The sequence below is a fragment of the Egretta garzetta genome, unplaced genomic scaffold, assembly GCF_000687185.1.
Source record: "Egretta garzetta isolate BGI_Z169 unplaced genomic scaffold, ASM68718v1 scaffold329, whole genome shotgun sequence".
Lineage (NCBI taxonomy): Eukaryota > Metazoa > Chordata > Aves > Pelecaniformes > Ardeidae > Egretta > Egretta garzetta.
Window position 1 is genome coordinate 5,647,243 of NW_009269999.1, and position 21,156 is coordinate 5,668,398.

The 21,156-nt window shown below is 44.9% G+C and overlaps 1 protein-coding gene across 1 annotated transcript in view; it reads left to right on the forward strand.

Moving 5' to 3' along the window:
- The window catches only part of LRP4 (LDL receptor related protein 4), a 40,556-nt gene extending 23,347 nt beyond the window's left edge, over nucleotides 1–17,209 (forward strand). The window contains exons 15-38 of the mRNA XM_009647624.2: nucleotides 244–420; nucleotides 987–1,109; nucleotides 1,823–2,031; nucleotides 2,662–2,743; nucleotides 3,411–3,516; nucleotides 4,486–4,687; nucleotides 5,015–5,204; nucleotides 5,457–5,588; nucleotides 6,250–6,390; nucleotides 7,173–7,259; nucleotides 7,473–7,644; nucleotides 7,727–7,889; nucleotides 8,135–8,360; nucleotides 9,584–9,887; nucleotides 10,222–10,440; nucleotides 10,739–10,873; nucleotides 11,077–11,185; nucleotides 11,521–11,665; nucleotides 12,195–12,308; nucleotides 12,615–12,738; nucleotides 13,681–13,748; nucleotides 14,372–14,459; nucleotides 14,974–15,115; nucleotides 16,874–17,209. Coding sequence (XP_009645919.1) covers nucleotides 244–420; nucleotides 987–1,109; nucleotides 1,823–2,031; nucleotides 2,662–2,743; nucleotides 3,411–3,516; nucleotides 4,486–4,687; nucleotides 5,015–5,204; nucleotides 5,457–5,588; nucleotides 6,250–6,390; nucleotides 7,173–7,259; nucleotides 7,473–7,644; nucleotides 7,727–7,889; nucleotides 8,135–8,360; nucleotides 9,584–9,887; nucleotides 10,222–10,440; nucleotides 10,739–10,873; nucleotides 11,077–11,185; nucleotides 11,521–11,665; nucleotides 12,195–12,308; nucleotides 12,615–12,738; nucleotides 13,681–13,748; nucleotides 14,372–14,459; nucleotides 14,974–15,115; nucleotides 16,874–17,209 — 3,794 coding nt within the window. The remainder of the gene's footprint in view (nucleotides 1–243; nucleotides 421–986; nucleotides 1,110–1,822; nucleotides 2,032–2,661; nucleotides 2,744–3,410; nucleotides 3,517–4,485; nucleotides 4,688–5,014; nucleotides 5,205–5,456; nucleotides 5,589–6,249; nucleotides 6,391–7,172; nucleotides 7,260–7,472; nucleotides 7,645–7,726; nucleotides 7,890–8,134; nucleotides 8,361–9,583; nucleotides 9,888–10,221; nucleotides 10,441–10,738; nucleotides 10,874–11,076; nucleotides 11,186–11,520; nucleotides 11,666–12,194; nucleotides 12,309–12,614; nucleotides 12,739–13,680; nucleotides 13,749–14,371; nucleotides 14,460–14,973; nucleotides 15,116–16,873) is intronic.
- The last annotated feature ends 3,947 nt before the right edge of the window (nucleotides 17,210–21,156 follow it).

The following is a 21,156-nucleotide window of genomic DNA, read 5'->3' on the forward strand; positions in this document are numbered from 1 at the left end:
TCCATGCTTGTCTCTTGTTCTTTCACTGCGGGATGAATTCTGCCACTGGTGAGGCATGGGGTTTGCTACCCAGTCTTTGGTGGACAGGAGAGAGGAATTGTCTGTTATATTAGCGTAAGGTGGATTTGAGCAGGTTGACTGTGGCAAGGCCTAAGGGGCAGTGGAAAGAGCTTTCCCTTGTCTTTCTGCTAGCCTGAGTACTGTTGGACTTGATTATATCCTTGTATTGGATATCTGTTACAGGCCTTCCGCACCCGTTTGCTATCACTGTGTTTGAGGACAGTTTGTACTGGACAGACTGGCACACCAAGAGTATCAACAGTGCCAACAAATTCACAGGCAAGAACCAGGAGATCATCCGCAACAAACTCCACTTCCCTATGGACATCCACACACTGCATCCTCAGCGCCAGCCAGCAGGTAACTGCAGAGAGGGTAGAGACCCATTTGAGCCACTAGAAGACCTGCTGCCACCCACCACCCTGTAAAGCAGGGAGATGGCAAACCTGAGCCCAGCATATCAACACATCCACCACCTCCATCCACCTCTGTCCAGAGCTGCCGCAGAATTTGCTCCATCTGGCAGTTTGGTTGAGGTCCCTCAGCCCCGGTAACGTGGTGTTAGGTGTTACCACAGCTCCCCCTGCTGATATATGGGAGTGGAGGCTCTTCTGTAAGAAATACCTGTGGCTTGTTTATGGCAGGGGAAAGAATCATAAGAGGGCACTAGTAATGGCTGACACCTCCCTTATTCCTCTTCAGTTACCGTAATCTGCTCTAGAAGTGGATTGAGTTAAATGCTTTATTTTAAAATTGAGCCCTACAAATGGAATGCTTTAGTTTATATGTTTCCTTATTCTCAGTTAACTTCTGGATAGGCAAGTTATCTTATCCACGTGGGTCTTGAGACCTTGACTGGTGTTCTTCCCCTTTTCTTTACTCTTTGCTTTATGCGTGGTTGGTTTTGTCTTTGGCTACTTGAGCAGGGAGAAACCGTTGTGGGGCCAACAATGGGGGCTGTACTCACCTCTGCCTGCCGAGCAGCAAGGATTACACCTGTGCCTGCCCCACGGGCTTTCGCAAGACCAGCAGCCATGCCTGCGCCCAGAGTAAGTGAGGTGGGACCACAGCCTGCATGCTCAGATGTTCAGTGGGTGGCAGAGGGTTGGCAATGGGAGTAAGCAGCAGCAGTTGCTTCCAAGGAGATGCAGCTGGATAGACTGAGTTAGTAGTGTTAAGGGCCCCACCAGAGGATGCTTCACCTTTCTGATGCATTCCCCTGTTCTGCATTCCCATTGCCCCTACTAGGCTTGATCGGTGGGGATACAGAGGAGCTCCATCCTCGGGCCCCTATTTCAGGGCATCTATTGGTGCCATGCTACTTGTCACAGCTGATTGTTTCCCTAAACCTCCCACAGGAGCTGTGTCAGTGATGAACAAAAAATTCAGTCATCTTGATTTGACATACTTTTTTTTGGTTTGCAACCATGTGGAAGAATTAGGCCAACTGTCTCCTAGATTCTCAAGAGGTGGCATAGCTATTTGATTTGGAGGGGGTTCTATGCCATTCTTTGAAGAATGTCTTTGACTTAGTTCCCTCAGCATAGGTTATCCCCAGGAGACAGCTCCCTACTATTCTGTTCCCCCCTGCCCACCCACCCCTCTCGGTGGTATTTTGCTACCAATAAAATCCTGGGCTGTGACCTGCTAGTGAGAGATGATGTAAGAGGTTAAGGTTGGATATAGCAGGGAATTGTCTGTGTCTATCACTGTGTTGTTGAACTTAGAGAAATTAAAAGAAGACCTTTCGACCTTTGATCAGGTCTTGACAAGTTCCTGCTTTTTGCCCGAAGGATGGACATCCGTCGGATCAGCTTTGACACAGATGACCTGTCAGATGATGTCATTCCCCTTGCTGATGTTCGGAGCGCTGTGGCTCTAGACTGGGACTCAAAGGATGACTATGTCTACTGGACAGATGTTAGCACTGACTCAATCAGCCGAGCAAAATGGGATGGATCAAGCCAGGAGGTACAGTGTTAACTGTGTATCGAGGTCATCTAGCCAGGAGACTTCTTGAGCATCAGATTTGAAGCCACTGGAATACACTGGCCTTCTAAAGAGCTGTAGTTCATGCTAGATTTGTTGTTCATTAGTTTGCTGAGTTCTGGCTCAGAAGAGCCCTGAGATCACCGAACACTTCACACACAAGTTTGGTATACATTCCTGTTTGTATGGAAAACATTGAATTGGGACACAAAGCATGTTGATTTATAAGCTGTGGTCAATTCCTTTGTCATAGCCCTAAAATCTGAAAGGAAGAAGTATTAAATCCTCTGTTATGTACTACATTTGGAACAAGAGCCACGTTCCTTGGGAATGCTTTTTTGCACATGACCTTAGGCTAATATTACCATAAATAAGGGGAACAGAGTTTAAAGTTTGGAGTTGTAGTTTGAACAGACATGAAAAATAGATGTTTTTCTAAATGTAAGACTTGTTTCAACTTCTAAGTCCTTAATGTTCTCTCCCGTATGGCATTGCTCTGCTTGGGCTTTTGCCTTTTGAAAGTTAACATTGTTTGTGAATGGGTATTGGGCAAGTGCTTTCTCCCTAAGGTCTAATCTCACTAAGGATTTTTTACTTTTTGTTTTTGTTTAGGTTGTGGTGGACACCAGCCTAGAAAGTCCAGCTGGACTGGCAATTGACTGGGTCACCAACAAGCTATACTGGACTGATGCAGGTACTGGGATTCTCTGGTCTACCTAGGTTTCTGTCCTCCTTATTAGTCATGAAAACTGAAAAACATCTGGGTAGTTCTATCTGTCTCATTCCAAATTTGTCTTTTCTGTCTAGCAAAAAAATGGAGTTTCATCTCCTGTGCTTCTACTAAGTGGGAGTTGAGGTGGAATCCTTAGTTTAATTGTCTTTCCAGTATCCCCAGTACTAATTCTGTAGAAAGGTTTATAGTAGAAGTTAAGCACCGCTGTTGTCTTTCTGCAGAGCTGGTGATTGTGTGTATTTACATATCTTCTAACAGTGTATCTTGGGGCGTAGCAGGTCATATTTGGAGGATGTTCCCTGCTGGAGAGTCATAGTTCAGAGAGATGTAAGGGAAGCGATTCTTTCCTAGCTGTTCCCTCATGCCTACAGAGGTACCTTGGGGGCTTAGGGAAGAGCTGGTTTGCATTCATACAGGACTTAGCACCAGTGACAGCCACAGAGGTGACTTGAGAGATCTAGCAGAAGGTGATACTTTAAAGCATGTTTCTTACCTCTCTTCCAGCTATGAACAGAGATGGATGGAGGGGAAGAATGTATTGTTGTGTGGTTGTTTTTTGCCTTAGCTCTTGAGATTCCAGATTCCAGAGGTCTTTCATCTCTCTCTCCTTCTCTCTTGACTTTTGTAGGAACAGATCGGATAGAGGTGTCCAACACAGATGGGACCATGAGAACTGTTCTAATCTGGGAGAACCTAGACAGACCTAGAGATATTGTGGTGGACCCTGTTGGAGGGTGAGAGATTCTTTCTTCTGGGATGACATGGCAATTCTTGCATGTCTAAAGATGTTCAGGTTCTTTGCTTTTGTGCAGTTATCTTTCTGGTGCCATTGTTCTACATCCTACCAAACGCTGAAATGAGAGACCTGATTTTGGATGCTAGTGGAACAAGATAAGCAAGGGATAATTGCCTGTTGTGCTGTAGAGCTTACAGGAGCTGGCTGGTGTTTTCATTTGTTTATCCTGATAACATAATAACTAAAAATGTACAAAAAAATGTTGAGAATGAGGCCATCTAGATCTCTTCTGATTCTTTATTTCACATCTCTGTTGAATTTATAGTCAAGCTCTTCGCTTATCATTCAGAGTTTGGTCAGAAGGATCTCCTCAGGTAAATTACTGCTGATCTCAAGGAAGCTGTAATGTTAGTGGCCTCTTGGCTTCAAAGCACTGTGCCAGAGTATTGAGGAATCAACTGTGCCATGGAAAGCAAACCTGAGTAGAGTAACAGAAACAAAAGGTTTCCATAACAGATTTTTCTTCTGAATCATAAGGCCTCGTGGAGCTGGGGATCGGGTGGATAGGAAGAAGCTTGCCAGCCATTGCTTAAGAAGCACTGAAGGTCTTGTGTACTATTCTTCCCTTGAGTAGATTACTGGAAGACCAATGCAACAAGAGTATAAGGGGACAATGATGAAGACTGGTTAATGATTGGTTAATTTTTAGACCTTGAACGATTATCTTGAACTTTTTCTTCCGTGTTGTAATTAGGCCAGCACATGGGCAACAGAAGGTATATAAATTTGAGTATGATCTTGGGTACAGTACAAGAACCCAAGCCTGGACATGAGTAAAATATTAGTCTAATGCTGCTTCCTGCTAGGGCCTGAAGGCACCAGGCTCTCTTGCTTCTCTGTAACACTGCCTGGCCATAGTGACAGTGAAGGAGTGTGGGCATTCACTTCTGTCTGGGCTTGTGTTCAGGTTCATGTACTGGACTGACTGGGGAGCCAACCCAAAAATTGAGCGTGCTGGTATGGATGCCTCAAACCGCTTGGTGATCATTTCCTCCAACCTGACATGGCCTAATGGCTTGGCCATTGACTATGAGTCACAGCGCTTGTACTGGGCAGACGCAGGCATGAAGACCATAGAGTATGCCCGTCTGGATGGAAGCAACAGGAAGGTAAGGAAGCCATTTTTGAGGAGGGAGTCTGGGAGCCTGAGGTATAAGTCCTAGGGCACAGAGTGCTGATGGCCCCTGCCTCTCTTTCCAGTTGAAAGTGAAATCTCCAAATCAAGACATGCTGAGCTGCTTTCACTGGGAGAGAAGAGCTCCCTTTCAGTTGCAAACTGTGTGTGAGGGAACTTCCTTTTGAGGGCTACTATTGCTCCATCACTCTCCTTTTGCTGTGACTGTACATTATGATGTTGAGAGGGGGCAAGGGAAGCCTCTTCCCCTTAGTGACTTCTTAGTAATGTTTTTTGGGGGGGCTGGGGGTAATCTGACCAGGTGCTGATTGGGAGCAATCTGCCTCACCCCTTTGGACTTACTCTTTATGGCGAGAGAATCTACTGGACAGACTGGCAGGCCAAAAGCATCCAGAGCGCAGATAGAAGGACTGGGCAGGCTCGGGAAACGCTGCAGGACAATCTGGAGAATCTTATGGATATTCATGTTTTCCACCGGCACAGGCCACCAGGTACAGAGCTCGCCCCAAGCCACACTGAGTTGAGAGCTTGCTCAGGCTCTGGTACGTGGCATAGCTCTCCTGCAAGGAGCTGACCTATCTGTCAGCCCTCAATGCCGTAAGTTTCAGGGTGGAATATGAGAGCATGAGAATAACTCTCAGCATGGCATTTAAGGGCATTCTAGAATGTGCTTCTGTAGTTGTTGCACCCCTTTTTTGTGCCTGTGCTACTGGCTTACATACTTCTCATCCTCTTTCCTGTAGTACATACAGCATGTGAAGTTAACAATGGAGGCTGCAGTCACCTGTGCCTTTTGGCACCCCTTCCAAAAGGTTACAGCTGTACCTGCCCCACTGGGATCAACCTGCAATCTGATGGCAAGACCTGCTCCCCTGGTAAGTCCTCTCTGTAGGATCTTCATTGCAGTTCTGTTTCGCAGCTATATTTTGCTCCTACCTTGTCAGAGAATAAAATTTGCTTTTATGTGCTTATCTGCTTTACCCCTTGGAAAACCCATTTAATGCCTGTACCTTCAATTTTGGTGGGAATTACTGTGAAGAAACTTACTGATAACAGGATTGATGCAGAAGAATTTTTTCTTGAAATTATGTGGGGCAACTAAACCAGGTGTCATGTTTTTCCCCATATGTTTGCCCTAATCTTGAGGTGGACTCTTTTTTTAACTACAAGGTGCTATATTCTTTAATCGATCTGTACACACTCCTCCCATGGATCCTCTTCTTGAGGATTATGGAAGGCACTCTGCTTCAGGCCATGGTACATCCACTTTTTTTCCTTAGCAGGAAAAAACTGACTCAGAATTCCTACTTCCCACACATATTAGCAGAATTAAGTCTTCTATGAGTGCGTTCCTTTTCAGCTTGGATGCAAAGAAACATTCAATAATGCTCAGTCAAGCTTTTGTACCTAGACTTCCTGTAAGCCGAGATCAGCCTGAGACTTCCCCTTTTCTACCTCTAGATGTTCAATAAATGATGCCTACAATTGACTGAATTTGTTCCTTGCTGATATCTATCAATTTTCAACACCCTGCAGGAATGACCAGCTTTCTGATCTTTGCCAGAAGGACTGACATCCGGATGGTTTCTCTGGATATTCCCTACTTTGCAGATGTTGTTGTCTCAGTTAATGTCACCATGAAGAATACCATTGCAATTGGAGTGGATCCTCATGAAGGTCTGAATTTCTTAGTGTTTCTGACTGTTTGAAAAAGGCAACAAGTGACTTCATATCGAAATGTCTGAGTAAAGACCCAGGTGCAGACCTTGATGTAGGTTGTGAATTTGGGTAGTGGTTTTTTTGGTGGTTGGTTTTTTGGTTTCTGTTTTGTGGTTTTTTGTGTTTGTTTTTTTGGGTGGGTTGTTTGTTTGTTTGGTTTTTGGTGGTTTTTTTAAGTATGTGCTGCAAATACTCCTTTCCAACTAGGAAAGGAACGTCCTTACAGGAAAACAGAGAACCCCAACTGTGTGGAAAAAGCTGACTGCTCTATTGTCTGAGGTTCCTGTGTGGTTTTGATTAAAGAAAACTTTCTTCCTGAAGTTGAGACTCTGGCTGTTTGTGTATACTAAATGTCCGATACTGTGCTGGATGTAAATCCAGTGTTGTACACTAAGGTAGATGATCTGATTGCTGTCCTCTGGGACATTTTGAGAAATCAGATGTGGGACTACTGCTAGTTGATAGTGTTACTTGCTCTCTGGCCTTGTGTAAAGGTCAAAGTGGCAGTGCTCCTACATATTTTGGGTAGGATTGGAACAAGATAACTTGTACTGTTTTATCACTCTAGCTTAATAGTCTTGTGCTGCTGTTATTCCTGTGCAGTCAGATCTGTTTTGAATGTGTAGCTGGTAGTCAGAGTCCTGGATCTGTTTTTTTAAGGATTTTGCTGTTTGATTGTTGGGGTTTGATTTGGTTTTGTTGTGGGCTTTTTTTAAGTTTCTCTTCTTTCTTCCACCCAGGAAAGGTTTACTGGTCAGACAGCACACTGCGGAAAATTAGCCGGGCTGCCCTTGATGGCTCACAGTTTGAGGACATCATCACTACAGGTAAGAGAGAGTTTGGCCTGGGAGCCTCTTGCCTCCATGCAGAATGAAAAGAGAGATTCTGTGATACCCTGGTAGAATAATCTTTAGATGTTCGGTGGAAGGGCAAGCAAAGCCTAAAGCAACTGCCTGACGAGGTGCACAAGGGGAATACCAGAAGTTCCTGACTAAGCTGGGAGGATCAGCAGTGACCAATAAACCTTTCTGTTTTCTCAGGTCTGTTGACTACAGATGGGCTGGCTGTGGATGCTATTGGCAGGAAGATATATTGGACAGATACAGGAACAAACCGGATTGAAGTGGGCAACCTTGATGGCTCCATGAGGAAAGTCTTGGTCTGGCAGAACCTGGACAGCCCTCGGGCAATAGCTTTATACCATGAGATGGGGTTAGTGTTGTCAAGAGGCTATGTAGGGTTAGAACAGGATTTTTGACCTATGTTTCCATAATACTTGCTGGCTTTTCCCTAGGTATATGTACTGGACGGACTGGGGTGAGAATGCCAAGCTGGAACGCTCTGGGATGGATGGCTCTGGACGTGCGGTGTTGATCAGCAATAACCTGGGCTGGCCTAATGGACTGGCAGTGGATAAGGCTGGGTCTCAGCTGCTCTGGGCTGATGCACACACTGAGGTCTGATTCTGTTCTTCAGCATTGTTTGTCATTGGGTCTTTAGTAGCCTGGAGGCTGTTTTGAAGCTCTTGAGCAAGCTATCAAAAGAGCAAGGGGAATGTAAGCTTTTCTGAGAGTATGGGCTATGAGGAGGGTGTACTTGAATAATATCACTTGCTTAGGCTCTGTTTCCCACTTGATATAATAGTCACTGGTGAGAGGATCAGTGTTTTGAATGTGGGGCTGATGTTTACTTCTTTCTTCAGCGTATTGAGGCTGCAGATCTCAATGGTGCTAACCGCCGCACCTTGCTGTCTCCAGTGCAACATCCCTATGGCCTCACTTTGCTGGACTCTTACATCTACTGGACTGACTGGCAAACTCGCAGCATTCACAGGGCTGACAAGGACACTGGTGCCAATGTCATCTTGGTGAGGGCAAACCTGCCTGGCCTCATGGATATTCAAGCTGTTGATAGAGCACGGCCCCTGGGTGAGTTGCTAGGCTGCTCCCAAGTCAGCAGGTGTCTGTGCTGACTAGGGAAGCCCTTCAGAGCTGTTACAGAAAAAAGTCCTTTGGTATAAAGCATGAATGATAGAGTAACTTCTAAAAAATCAGCTTTTCTTTTCTTCTTCCCTCTTGTTTAACTATTTTTGCAATTCTCCATGTTTATGCAGCTCCATAGATCTAGTGTTTGTTTATTACTGCATGCCTTTTGACCCCCTTCATCCCATTTCCTTCATTGAAGAACCTCATTCTTACACACATTTCTTAGGAGGACTGAATGAGTCATGCCCTATTAGGCTTCACCAGAGTCTACTGGCATTGAACAGTTTCCCTTTTTTAACTCCAAAAGGCCCTAATTCCTCTTAAGATAGTTGCTGAAACCTTATTTCAAGTTCTAGTCATTTTTTCTCAACCATTGCAGGCTTCATCTAACTGTCTTTGCTGTACAAAATCTCTGCTTCTTTAGTTGCTCTTAATATATCAGCTCTCCAACTGTTCTGTGCCAGAATCAGATTCCTTATGTTACTCTTTGGGGATGCTATATAATGCCATCTTGCCTCCTTGCTCTTCAGTGGGAGTTGTTGCTTTGTGCTGTGGCTTCATTTTGGTGGGATTTCCTCAATACATACTTGTGCAGAAAACTGTGCTGCTTCTCCTGTGGCTACTAACAGCAGAACATCACTCTTGACAGTATAACTTTACAATATAACTTAAAGCTAACCAAAACTCTAGCCATCATGTCCTTATCTTCTGGGCTTATCCCCTCCTAATAAACATATGCTGGGTTTTTTCAAGTTGGGGGGTGGGGGGGTAAGGGGGGTGGGCAGAGAAAGAAAGAGATGACCCTAATATGTCAGGCACTTTCAGCAGGCTTCTCTGATGCCTTTGTTTACTTTCCACTTTGTGCAGCTAAGTTGAAACAGAAGCTTCTTTGTCAGCCTGGCCTCTGGTGCATTGTCACACGCCTTCCCCACAGGGTTGGATCTTTCTGTCGGCATTACCATTTGCAGCAATAATAAAGCTAAACTGCACTTGTGTGAATCTATCAGCATTTGGCTGATGGGAAAACTAGGATTAGCAAAGAATGCAGGTCAAGATAAGGATGAACTCATCTGCTAGCAAGTTGTGCGTGTATGTAGCCTTTAAAATAAAGCTTTGGTCTGTGGGACCACACTGATCCTTAAACTATACTTTCCCTATTTCTAAAGGCTTCAATAAATGTAGAGTTCGTAATGGTGGCTGCTCCCACCTTTGCTTGCCTCACCCTACTGGCTTCTCCTGTGCCTGCCCCACTGGCATCCAGCTGAAGAGAGATGAGCAGACGTGTGACTCTTCTCCAGAGACCTACCTACTTTTCTCTAGCCGTGCTTCCATCCGTCGTATCTCACTGGACACCAGTGACCACACAGATGTGCACATACCTGTCCCTGAGCTGAACAATGTAATTTCTCTGGACTATGATAGCGTGGATGGCAAGATTTACTACACAGATGTATTTCTTGATGTCATCAGGTGGGTGCTAGTCATCTGCTTGGCCAATGCCCAGGTCACCCAGCTACTTGTGCTGGTTGTGCCACAGTGAGCTGTGGAGTGTGCCAGTAAGTTGGGGAGCCTGAGATGCTGGCAATACACCACTACTTAAACCTTGTCTTTAGTAGACAGCATTGTGTATTGCTGAACTAAATGCTGAAGGTGTGTTTAACCTGCTGGAGACTATGGTGAAAAGGTGTTAGGGAGGTAGCAGTATGAAGTGGCCTTGTGGTTGATGGGGATCACATATAGACATGTGAAGGCTTTCTGGGAGCTACCCATTCCTCACTGCCATTTGTCATTGATTTCTATCCAGGCGGTCTGATCTCAATGGCAGCAACATGGAAACTGTTATTGGTCAGGGTCTGAAGACTACAGATGGCCTGGCAGTGGACTGGGTTGCCAGGAACCTCTACTGGACAGACACAGGACGCAATACCATAGAAGTAGCTAGACTGGATGGAAGTTCCAGGAAAGTGCTGATCAATAACAGCCTGGATGAGCCCCGAGCTATTGCCGTCTTTCCCAAGAAGGGGTAGGTATGGGGTATTGGTGCGGCAGGGAGAACAGCTGTGCAGAGGCAGATTGGAAGAGGAGGTTGTGGGAGGAAAAAGAGATGTGCCATGTGAATCTGCAGGTACAGCAAGGAGCTGACTCTGAGTGACATGTAATCAGGCAGTGAATTTGAAGGTTGGGCAGATAGCTGGGAGAAGGAAGCTACAGACCACATGATCTTTTTTGAACCTGAAGAATCTGGCAGTTTAATAACTAGAACTTTCATTAGGCTAAATGAAATGTTCTTTTCTTCTTACGCTTGCCTTTTGTCTCTTCAGGTACCTCTTCTGGACAGATTGGGGTCACGTTGCTAAAATTGAACGGGCAAACTTGGATGGCTCTGAACGTAAAATCCTGATTAACACTGACCTAGGGTGGCCCAATGGATTGACTTTGGATTATGACACCAGGAGGTCAGTGAAAGATTTTCGTATACTTGCATAGGGTTAAGGGATGTAATGAATCTTTTTAGCCTTCTTAGCTTGGTTTATTGGAGTAGTGTTGTGGGTTTGGGTTTGGTGGGTTTTTTTGTCTGATCCATCTTGGCTAGCGAATGACTAGAAAGTAAAGAGGGATTATACAGATGGAAGCTCACCTCTTTTCCCTGTTCCTCCAGAATTTACTGGGTGGATGCGCATCTTGATCGCATAGAGAGTTGTGATCTCAATGGGAAACTACGGCAAGTGTTGGTCAGCCAGGTGTCCCATCCCTTTGCTCTGACACAGGTAAGATGATTTTCCTTCTGCCTCTGTTTTCCCTGGTATGTTGATGAGTTTGGATTGTGGAGCTTGAAGATGGGAAGTGTTATAGTCTGGGAAAACCAAGATGGCTGAAGGAATAGTACTTAAGTCTTCTGTGGAGCTAACAGAGGAAGTTTTTCTGAACTCCTGTGGGGTATAGACAGTCATCTTCTTTATGATAAGAGGGGAAGGGGTTCAAAAGGGCTTTGGGGCCTTCTGCCACTAGGATGTGTTTCTTATGGGTATCCTGTGTCTATATGTGTGTCTACATGGCTAAATGTGCTAATGGCTGTGACTTTTCTTTGTGTCTCCCTGAGCAGCAGGATAGGTGGATATACTGGACTGACTGGCAAACCAAATCTATCCAGAGAGTGGATAAATACTCTGGGCGGAACAAAGAGACAGTCCTAGCCAATGTTGAGGGACTGATGGATATCATTGTGGTTTCCCCTCAGAGACAGACAGGTAAATAGGAGGACCTTGATTCAGGCAAATGCTAACCACAGACAAAAAGAACTCTGGAACCACTGTGCTGCTGTAGATGTCAAGTGAGATTGGCATCCTTTCTTATACTCAAATTGTTAATGCATTCTCCCTGGGCACATTCCTTGTCTGCCTGTGACATTTCAGTCAAGCACATCTTAATGGTGTTCTGTTACAGCTCTGATTAGCAAATGTCACTTTCAATGTTGTTCATCTGACATTGTGTAAAACAGTAGAATGTGAGCTTTTTGATTTTTAATCTGTGCAGCTGTATTGACTGGGCTCCTGTCTAATGATTTCCAGTGCCTTCCTTTCAAGACTTCCCTAATGCTACCAGTGTCTGGCTATTGTTACCGCTTTCTCACCAGTCAGGTGAAGGGCGTGTACCAGAGCATAGTAACTTGATGGATTTTTTGGGAAATATCTCTGGCTGAGCAGGAAAAAAGGTGGTTGTTCTGAGCTCCTACCTGGTCATCTGCAACATATTTAGAAAACTGCTTGTTCCTTCTAGGTACTAATGCTTGTGGAGTGAACAATGGAGGCTGCACTCACCTCTGCTTTGCCAGGGCTTCTGACTTTGTCTGCGCATGTCCAGATGAACCAGATGGGCGACCCTGTTCTACTAGTGAGTTTACAGAGTATTGCATGGGTAGTAGCTTCCAGAAGCGAGCCACTGCCACCACTTACACAGTGGCAGTGGCAACCAGAACATCTGAAGCTCTCCAGTGTATAAAAAGTTATGCAGAGTTGTATACTGGAATTAAGGCAGTTGTGAGCAATAGAGCTGCCTTCTGTCCTTTCTGCTGACAGACTGGGTTTGAGATGGGAAAGCTGCTCATATAGGCCATTTCAGAAACTCTCTAAAGCTTACCAGACTTGTTCATCTGTCCCACAAAATTGGGGTCCTGCTTATTTTTCTCTGTTGTTCTAGTTCCTGGTGTGGTGCCCCCTGGTCCTGAACCCACCAGTGTAAGTGAGAGAAGTCAGACACCACCTGGCAGAGTAGGTACCTCAACAACCAAACCTCTCACATCTCTGGAAGCAGCAGAAGGAAAGTAAGTGCTCTTGTCCTCTTGGAATTGGGGTGTGAAAGTCACAGCTTGTGCAAGCTGTGGCATGCAAGCCCCCTCTGGTTGTCATCATCCAAATGTACCTCTCCCTGGCCAAAAGAGGCTATTCCAGCTCCAGACTTCACGTTCATAATGGGGAAAACCATTTTGACAAAGAATGCAGAACACCATTGAGCTGGCAAGAAAGAGGTGCAGAAATCTTGGTTCTGTTGAAGTGTGTGTCTAGATTGACTGTGCTGAAGTGTTAAAAACTACCTGAGACCATGTAATTCATTTGATTGATTTTTGAACTCCTGATTTTGAGAACTTATTTCTGAGACGAGAAGAGGGGCATCTGTTGTTTTAATTCACTGACTCATCCCAGACCTGACCCAGACATCTGAAGAAGTTGCTCTGCCCTGGCCACAAAGGGATAGCTTGTTTGGGGCAGGGCAGAACCTTTGTAGCTCTAACATTTAAGTTACAATGCAGGTAGTTAAGAGACTTTTTTTGCTAATTCCCTACAGCCTCCTATCCTATTGCCCAGCAAAAAGTATGTTCTGTAGTATATGGCTGGCTACACTTTGTTGAGTATGATGTATTGGACAGAAAGATTTGTGCTGACTCTAGGATGTTCTGATTTTTTGCTTCAGCACTGATGCTGATATTTGTGTTCTGATAGATATATATCTGCACCTATGTACTTGAGAGGTGAATCTAGAATGATTCTGATAAAAAGATATTGCAGACCTATAATTGATATATGCATGCACACACTCCTCTCTTCTCTGGATACAGAAGGATATTGAAGAAGAGAAAGGAAGGCTCCTGTTGTTGAACAATGAAAAATGGAAGGAGTATCAGTGCTAGCCTGTCCCATCCTGTCTTTTGATACCTTTGATACTGTTGATGCTACTTTCAGTAACTAACTGTCCTTCTGTCATTCAGCTGCTCTGACAAAGATGCTAGGCAAGGCTCGTGTACCCATGCCAATGAGGCAGTATTGGCAACTATGGGTGAGTTCCTTTTCTTTAATTCTTCTCCACCAGTGTTGTTCATCCAGATGTGCCCAGGGCATTCCAGTCCATAGTGTGTGAGACTCCAATTTCTGAAATTCAGACTTGAATTACTCAAATGCCCTCTGAGCAGAACAAAGTGTGTCTAAGGTTTAACATCAGTCATACACATTCATTAGCCTGTATAGGGACTTCTCCAAATGACACTTTGGTCTGGAGAGTAGTTCTGTTTTCTTTCATCCCATACCTCATCCATTGAGCTCTTCCCATTAATGATACTCTTCTTCACTGACCCCTTTGTGTTTAGTTGAGGATGGTTGACTAGGGTGACTGTTTCCCACTTCGGGAGTAACCTGTCAGCAAGGGGGTCTAACTCATCCTTATCCAACCCCATTAGAAAGATCTTGATGCTCCTTGGTTTACTGGGGCCTGGGTGGGAGGAAGTTATCATATGTTTGGTTTCATATGAAGCCAGACAAAGCCCTCTGCTAAACCTTGGTGTGCTGGCATTTTACTTTACATGCTTCTGTATGGTGTAAAACCTCTGTGTTAGACATCACACTGAGGTCACTATTATCCAGTGGAAGTTAAGGAGAGTGCATAAATTACCCTTGCTCTTTCAGGAGAAGGACTGCATGTCAGCTACATTATTGGAGGTCTTCTCAGCATCTTGTTTATTTTGCTGCTTATTGCTGCTTTAATTATATATAGGTAAGTGATCTTTTTCCCTGCTCTCCTGGCCAATAGTAAAATCTGAGGTTGTAGGAGAACACTCCTGAGAGCACTTAGTCTTTCTTTATTGTCATTTACAATGCCTTTGTTCTCCATTGGAAGCAGTGTTTGATGATTTTATTTGCAAGGTTTGAGTCCTGTGCCTTTGAAGTGTTGGGCATAGCCTTATTGGCTAAATTTTCTGCAGAGAGCTTGTGAGTTATGGACAGAGATATGAGATAATTCATATCTTGGTATATATGTGAGCTCATGTGCTTTCTGCCAGATAGCTTCACCAGTTACTGCCAGTATAGCTTTTGTGGTTACATGATAGTGCCTTGCTGTACCGGTAGTTCATGAATGTACTGGTAGCTGAAGAGCCAGGTGAAGCTGGCATTCTCTCACTTTGAGGGACAGTGAAGATTGCTGGAGCTTTCCACCTTCTGAGCACCCAGGAACTTTGGATCCTGGCAGTAGGGCCCTGTATCTTTTTCTGACAGCTCTCTCCCTGTAGGCATAACAAGTCCAAGTTCACAGACCCTGGCTTGGGGAATCTAACCTACAGTAATCCCTCATATCGGACATCCACCCAGGAGGTGAAGATTGAAGCGATTCCCAAACCAACCATGTACAACCAGTTGTGCTATAAGAAAGAGGTAAGAGCTGCTTGTAAGGACATGGGAGCCCAGCTCAGGCTGCTGTTGAGTATTACAGGCCTTAGTATGTGAAAATGTTGCAACTTGTCAGCGTTTACTTCTAGGACACAGGAGGACAGCTTCTGTGAATTACTGAGACTCCTATGGAGATCAACCAGCAGCACTTCTTCCCCAGTGAGCTGTAACGCATTAGACCTGTCTCTAGCTCTCTGCTGCTTCCCCACTCACAGAGTGTCTTGTATTTCATTTGCATTGGGTGCTGGCCCTCGAAGTGCAGAAGTCAAAGGGAATTGTCTTCCCTGGGCGCAGTCCTGATGAGTGACTGTTGTACCAAGGTTGCTTTGGACAGTCACCAGGGGAACCAGGCAGCCAGGAAGGGATTTGGTAACAAGAACATGGCTCCAGGCTGTGCACTGCCTGGAAGGGGTGGGGATAGGAACAGAACTGGAGCCCTTATTAAATGGAGCATTTTAAAGGCCCTGCAGAGGTCCGCCTTGCGTGCCACAGGATGGAGAGGGTTTAATATGATATCTTGCAGCACTTAGTTTCTCCTCTGTTTTCTCCTCAGAAGCTTTCTTATCACTCAGATAGCTTCTCATCTTCCCTCTTCTGATTTCCGTCCACATCCTCACGTCAGGTATCACTACTCTGTGTGTTTGATCCTGCCTCCCTCACTCAAGCTCTGTGTGTGTCTCAAGCACTGTCCCATACTAATTGCTCTTTCTTGTTTTTTCCCCTGCTTTTATGTCCTTAAACCAGTTCTACTATCTGTCAAGAAACTGTAGGTAATTTTTTATGGGAGATTCGTTGGTCTTGGCTTTGGCTACTCATACTCAGTATGTGAGATTTGAAAAGGATAATTTCTGTAGGACTATTTACAATAATCTGTTAGGTCACTTAGTTCCTCTAGTAGGAGTCACAGCAAGACTTATGCAGAGGAGAGTTTTCCCTGGCATTGTTTTTCAAAGGTACTATCCAGTACACTGCCGAAACTTTCCTGCCGTTTTAGCCAGGATTATTTATCTGGGAATCTAAATCTTTTCCACTCTTCTTTTAATTCTGCTGCTCCTAGATATACCCAGATATATATTTCCCCACACCTTCCACTTTCTCATCAGGGACAAATCAGATGTTCTAATGCTCCTTATTTGTCAGTGAGCCAAGTTACACAAATTTCACTACTTTAATCTCGGTGTGGTCCCTTCAGCCACTGATCGCTTCTGTTGTTTCCCTATAATCTCCTTCCCCTGTATCAAAGTGAGACTCGGACTCAACAGTGGTATTCCAGCTGTGCTTTCCTGAGAGGCAAATCTAGAATGGCTCAGGTATAAAGATACCCCAGACCTAGAATTGATTCCTTGCCTACTTTTACCATGAAGTCTTCTGGCTGCTCCTGCTTCCCATTTTGTTTTGTTTTGGGTTTTTTTTTTTCTTCCTTTTTAGTCACAGTGTTGTTCTTACTCTCTGCTGTCAGTTGAATTAGAAGAGCCAGCTTATTCTCATTCCCCTTCCATGATTTGAAGCCTTCTGGAGTTTGGAATGAGAGCTCTTGCAGGGAGGATTTGTCTGGGGGTGGTGAAAAACTGAAGGGAAACTTAGAATGGGTTCTGCCATTGTGACAGTCAAAGCCAGTGGCTGTTTACATGGAGATTCAGCCTTTTGTCTGCTTCACTGTCTACATTCCAGCTCTGCTTTGCTCTTTGCCATATTTTTCCATAGATGTATTGGTTTTTTTTCATTCATCTGTCTGTTCCCTAGACTGGTCCTGACCACAGCTACACCAAGGAGAAGATCAGGATTGTGGAGGGGATATGCCTTTTATCCAGTGATGATTCCGAATGGGATGACCTTAAACAGATTCGGAGTTCCCGAGGAGGGATCCTCCGGGACCACGTCTGCATGAAGACAGACACGGTCTCTATCCAAGCTAGTTCTGGTTCACTGGATGACACCGAAACTGAGCAGCTGCTACAGGAAGAACAGTCTGAATGCAGCAGTGTTAACACAGCAGCAGCCACTCCTGAACGGCGTGGCTCACTCCCAGACACAGGCTGGAAACACCAACGCAAGCCCTCCACGGAGAGCGAGGTCTAAAGGACACGTGACTTTGGAAATGCTTGTACCCTCCCTAGCCTCTGCTCTGCACAGAAAAAGACAAGACTCTGCCTGCTAGGCAAGGAAGGGCACAGAGACCAGCCTCTCTTGCGAGGGGCCCAGAGACCGTGGCTGCCTTTCAGCAAGGAGCTTGGGCAGCTGTGCTGTTGTAGTTGGAGGGAGGATGGGTGGGTTGCAACCCAGAGACCCTTTTGGCTCATTTTCACTGTCTGTGGTTTATTTATATGTTCCCTTTTCCTGGAAGCTGCCACGTTAACTTTTGCAGTGACTCCTCTGGCCTGAATCTAGTTCAGATTCTGTGTTCTCTGGCAGCCTGCAAGTCCTGTGCTGTCCAGCTCACAGTCAATGTCCATGAAGAGAACAGAGCTGCCTCATTGCTAGCTCCCGGTCACAGAAGTTCTCCTAGTCATTCCAGCACTAGCAGCACTCTTTGAGGCTTTGTGTTAGGGGTCTCTGACTTGAGAGAGATCTTGGAATAGATGGGGTATACTTTGGGGCACAAGGGGACACTGACACAGCATCAGGTCACCTTTTAAGGGCATAAAGGGGGTAACCACAGTTGCTGTGACTCGCTTCATGAGATCATCACTGCTTACTTTCCCATATGCTAGTAAAAACTTTCAGGAATGCTCAGATCAGAGCACTGTGTCTGTTGCTGGCAGTGGACACTGCTCCTGTTCTCCCCTTTCCCATTAAAACATGTTTCTACTCTGGAAAAACAAGGATCAGCAAATGGCCCCTTCAGAACTGCTCCGGGAGTCAAAGTGCTGAACTTGAGGAAAGAAGAGATTGGTGTTGTACTTAGCTCTACAGAGGTAATGGGAGGAAATGGATCTCAGCAAGACCTAAATTCTACTCTGGTCTTTGCATAACTGATATATAAAAAAGGAAAATTTGCAAAGTCCCACTAGTCCCAATTCTGCAAGGTCCCAATTCTCTTGGCCCTTAGGACCTTTGATTACTGTAATGAGGGAAAAGAGAATTCCTAGGTCGAGTCTTTCCCAGGGGAATGTTCAGTGCTGACTGTTAGGAACTGCTTTATTACTAGGCTGAGCCCATTTGACCTAGAATAGGAGACAATAATCAGGGAGCTGCAAGGGCCGTTTTAAATAGTTGTTTATGAGATAGAATTGCACTTTAAGCTCTTCTGTTACCACTAAATAGCTCCCCTTGCAAAGTCATTTTTCCCGTCAGCTGCATGAGCTTCAGTTCTCTGGCCTCCAGGGCCTTTACCCTCTAGAGGGTGTAATCCTACCCTTGCAGTTACACCCCAGCAGCATCTGGAGCTGGGGCTTGCATGCTCCCAAGGACTATTGCCACCTTTTCATATTCTCTTGACTTCTCTTGTCACCTGTTTGTTCAGGGGGAAAAAAGAGAAAATATCTCCTGATGCTTCTTCAAAAATGAGATTTATATTAACCCCTCAAGTCATATGGATACTATTATGGTAAAATGTTAAGTGTTAAGTCAGATTCTTCGAAGCAGAACTTTCCAGTGAAGAATTTCTCATGGCAAACTCTGTAACCTCTATCTCCTGGGAAGAGGTCAAGTACATTCCTGCCCGTGGTGTAAAGAGAGCAAAGCATACGCTAGTGGTATGGCTTAGAGGTGTGGGGAGGGTGCATCTCCCTTGTGATATTTTTTCCAGCTGGTGTATAAAAAAAAAAAAAAGGGAAATCCATCCTACTCTGCTCTAACCTTGTTCATATACTAACAGTCCTGCTACTACTGAAAAACACGACAGTTGCCGCTGGGTTGGCTGTACTTTTTACATCAGAGGTAGCTTTGCAGAAAGCGGAAGGTTGCAGCTTTGACCTGGCTTAGGAGCTTGAAACTCTGTCCATAACTGCACCATTGGGCTGACTGGTGTATATTCCTGTGGAAAATGAACTGGAGCTAAGGCTTGGAAATGGGACTCTTCCCTATTGCCAGAGGCATTTTTTTTTTAAAGTTAATTTTTTTATTTAATTATTTATTTGATTGACTCCAGCCTGGGAAGCATTGTTTTTGTGGGGCAGAGGCACTTTTGGATTGAGGCGTGGACTCGACTGAGAACTGAGAAAGGAGTGCATATCACTGACATCGACCTTGCCTGTCTAAGCTGCCTCATGCGGGGACAACACCAGAGGGCTCAAGCATAGGCAGAGGAATCAATTTGAACAGAAACCATGTGTTAGGGGCAGGGGCATCAGAGCTGGGGGTGAGTGTGTAGATTGGGGAGGAAGGCTCTGACTCCTAGGAGAGCAGGTTTTCTTTGGGTTTGGTTTTTTTGTGTGGTTTGGTTTGTGGTTGTTTTTTTTGGTTGGTTTTTTTTTTTTTTTTTCCCCCCCAATAGCTTATGTGAGTGTGCACGAAAATCCTGAGGTGGGACAGAGGTGAAGGGAAACATCTGCCCAGACCTGTCACTTGAGGTTCAGTCAGCCTGTCAAAATAATCGCTCTCTGAGTCACAAGTACAGAATGGAAAGGAAAACCCAGTCAGTCTTCAACAACTCCTGGTGCTTGTGATCTCCAGCTCGATAAATATTCACTGCTGCTTCTTAGGAGGGACCCTGCGCACTCCAGCCTAACAATCATTTACAACTGCTCTCTGCTCCCTTCCTCAAACGACTATGGTGAAAAGGAGCAACAAAATGTCCCACAGCCTCTCCTCTACCAGTGAGGTGGGCAGAAATTAGTTTCTTTTTCCTAGAGACAACCCCAGTGAGATGCTGCCTAGGGGGTGCATCATGGTTCCCCGTTCTGGGGAAGAGAAGACCCTCGTTGCACTTAGGATGTTAAGAATGTAGAAAGGCCACTGGAGGATGATCTCTTGAGCACTGATTTACTATGTAAAAAGCAAACCTCTCTCCTGTCTGTCCTGAGCTAACGTCGGTGATTTCCGTGTGTTCCCGTGTAATGGTTTTAACGTTACTCACTGGAGACATTGGACTTTCTGGAGTTATTTAACCACTGTGTTCAGTATTTTAGGGGTTGATGATAATTTAATATAAATTTAGCTTTTCTTAACCACTCTTGCCTGGCTTTTGGTTGTGAATCATGCATGTTATTTGGACTCTCCTTCCAAAGAGGAGCTCCCAGACCTGCTTGCGCAGAACCTCAACTTTGTTTCATTTAAGAAGAGTAAGAGGGTAGGAGGGGATCTGGGTTCTTTTGACAATCTCATTGTAACGCACACTTCTGCCACTACAGCTTTGAATCAAGGATCAAATATCCCCACACTTACACACTTTTGCAAATTCCTGCACACGCATAATACCTTTTTTTTTTTTTTGTCCTTTCTGCTACCATTTAACAGGGCAACAGCAGAAGAGGATATTTCTTTTTTTGGGAAGTATTAGGACTGTAGTAGTCTCGAGCCTCTGCCCCGTAGAAAACTTTGTTCAAGATTCTGTTGTATTTTTTTATAACTAAGAGTTTAAATGGTGCAAAAGGCTGAATAATGAACAAAACATGCAGTAATAACTGACACCACAGTACTGGTGCTAATCATGTACCCCCTTCTGTCCCTTTTTGATTAAGTAAGTACTAAAAACACTTAAAACACTTGAGCTTTATTCCTGCTCATTTCACAGTTGAAGCACAGTGCAGAAGTATTTTCACTGAGGTCATGCAAAAACTATAGTCACCTCACTTTTTTTTTTTTTTTGTTTAATTGACGATGTTTATGCAGTGTGAGACTAACTGCAGTTGTGTTGATAGCACACTCCTCTCCCTTGCCTTCTATTCTGCTCTCTCCTTCGCTTGCTTCAGCTGAAGAAACAAAGGAGGGCAAACACACGGTACTCCAACACCACGTAGTTACTGCTTGCAAGCTCACTAACCACGTTAAAGAAGAGAAAGCCCTGTAACAGGATAAGCCCGAAAGCCGAAGGCGGCCAGCTCGGAGCTGCTTAGCCTTTTGCGAAGGGCGGCGGGTTCGGCGGC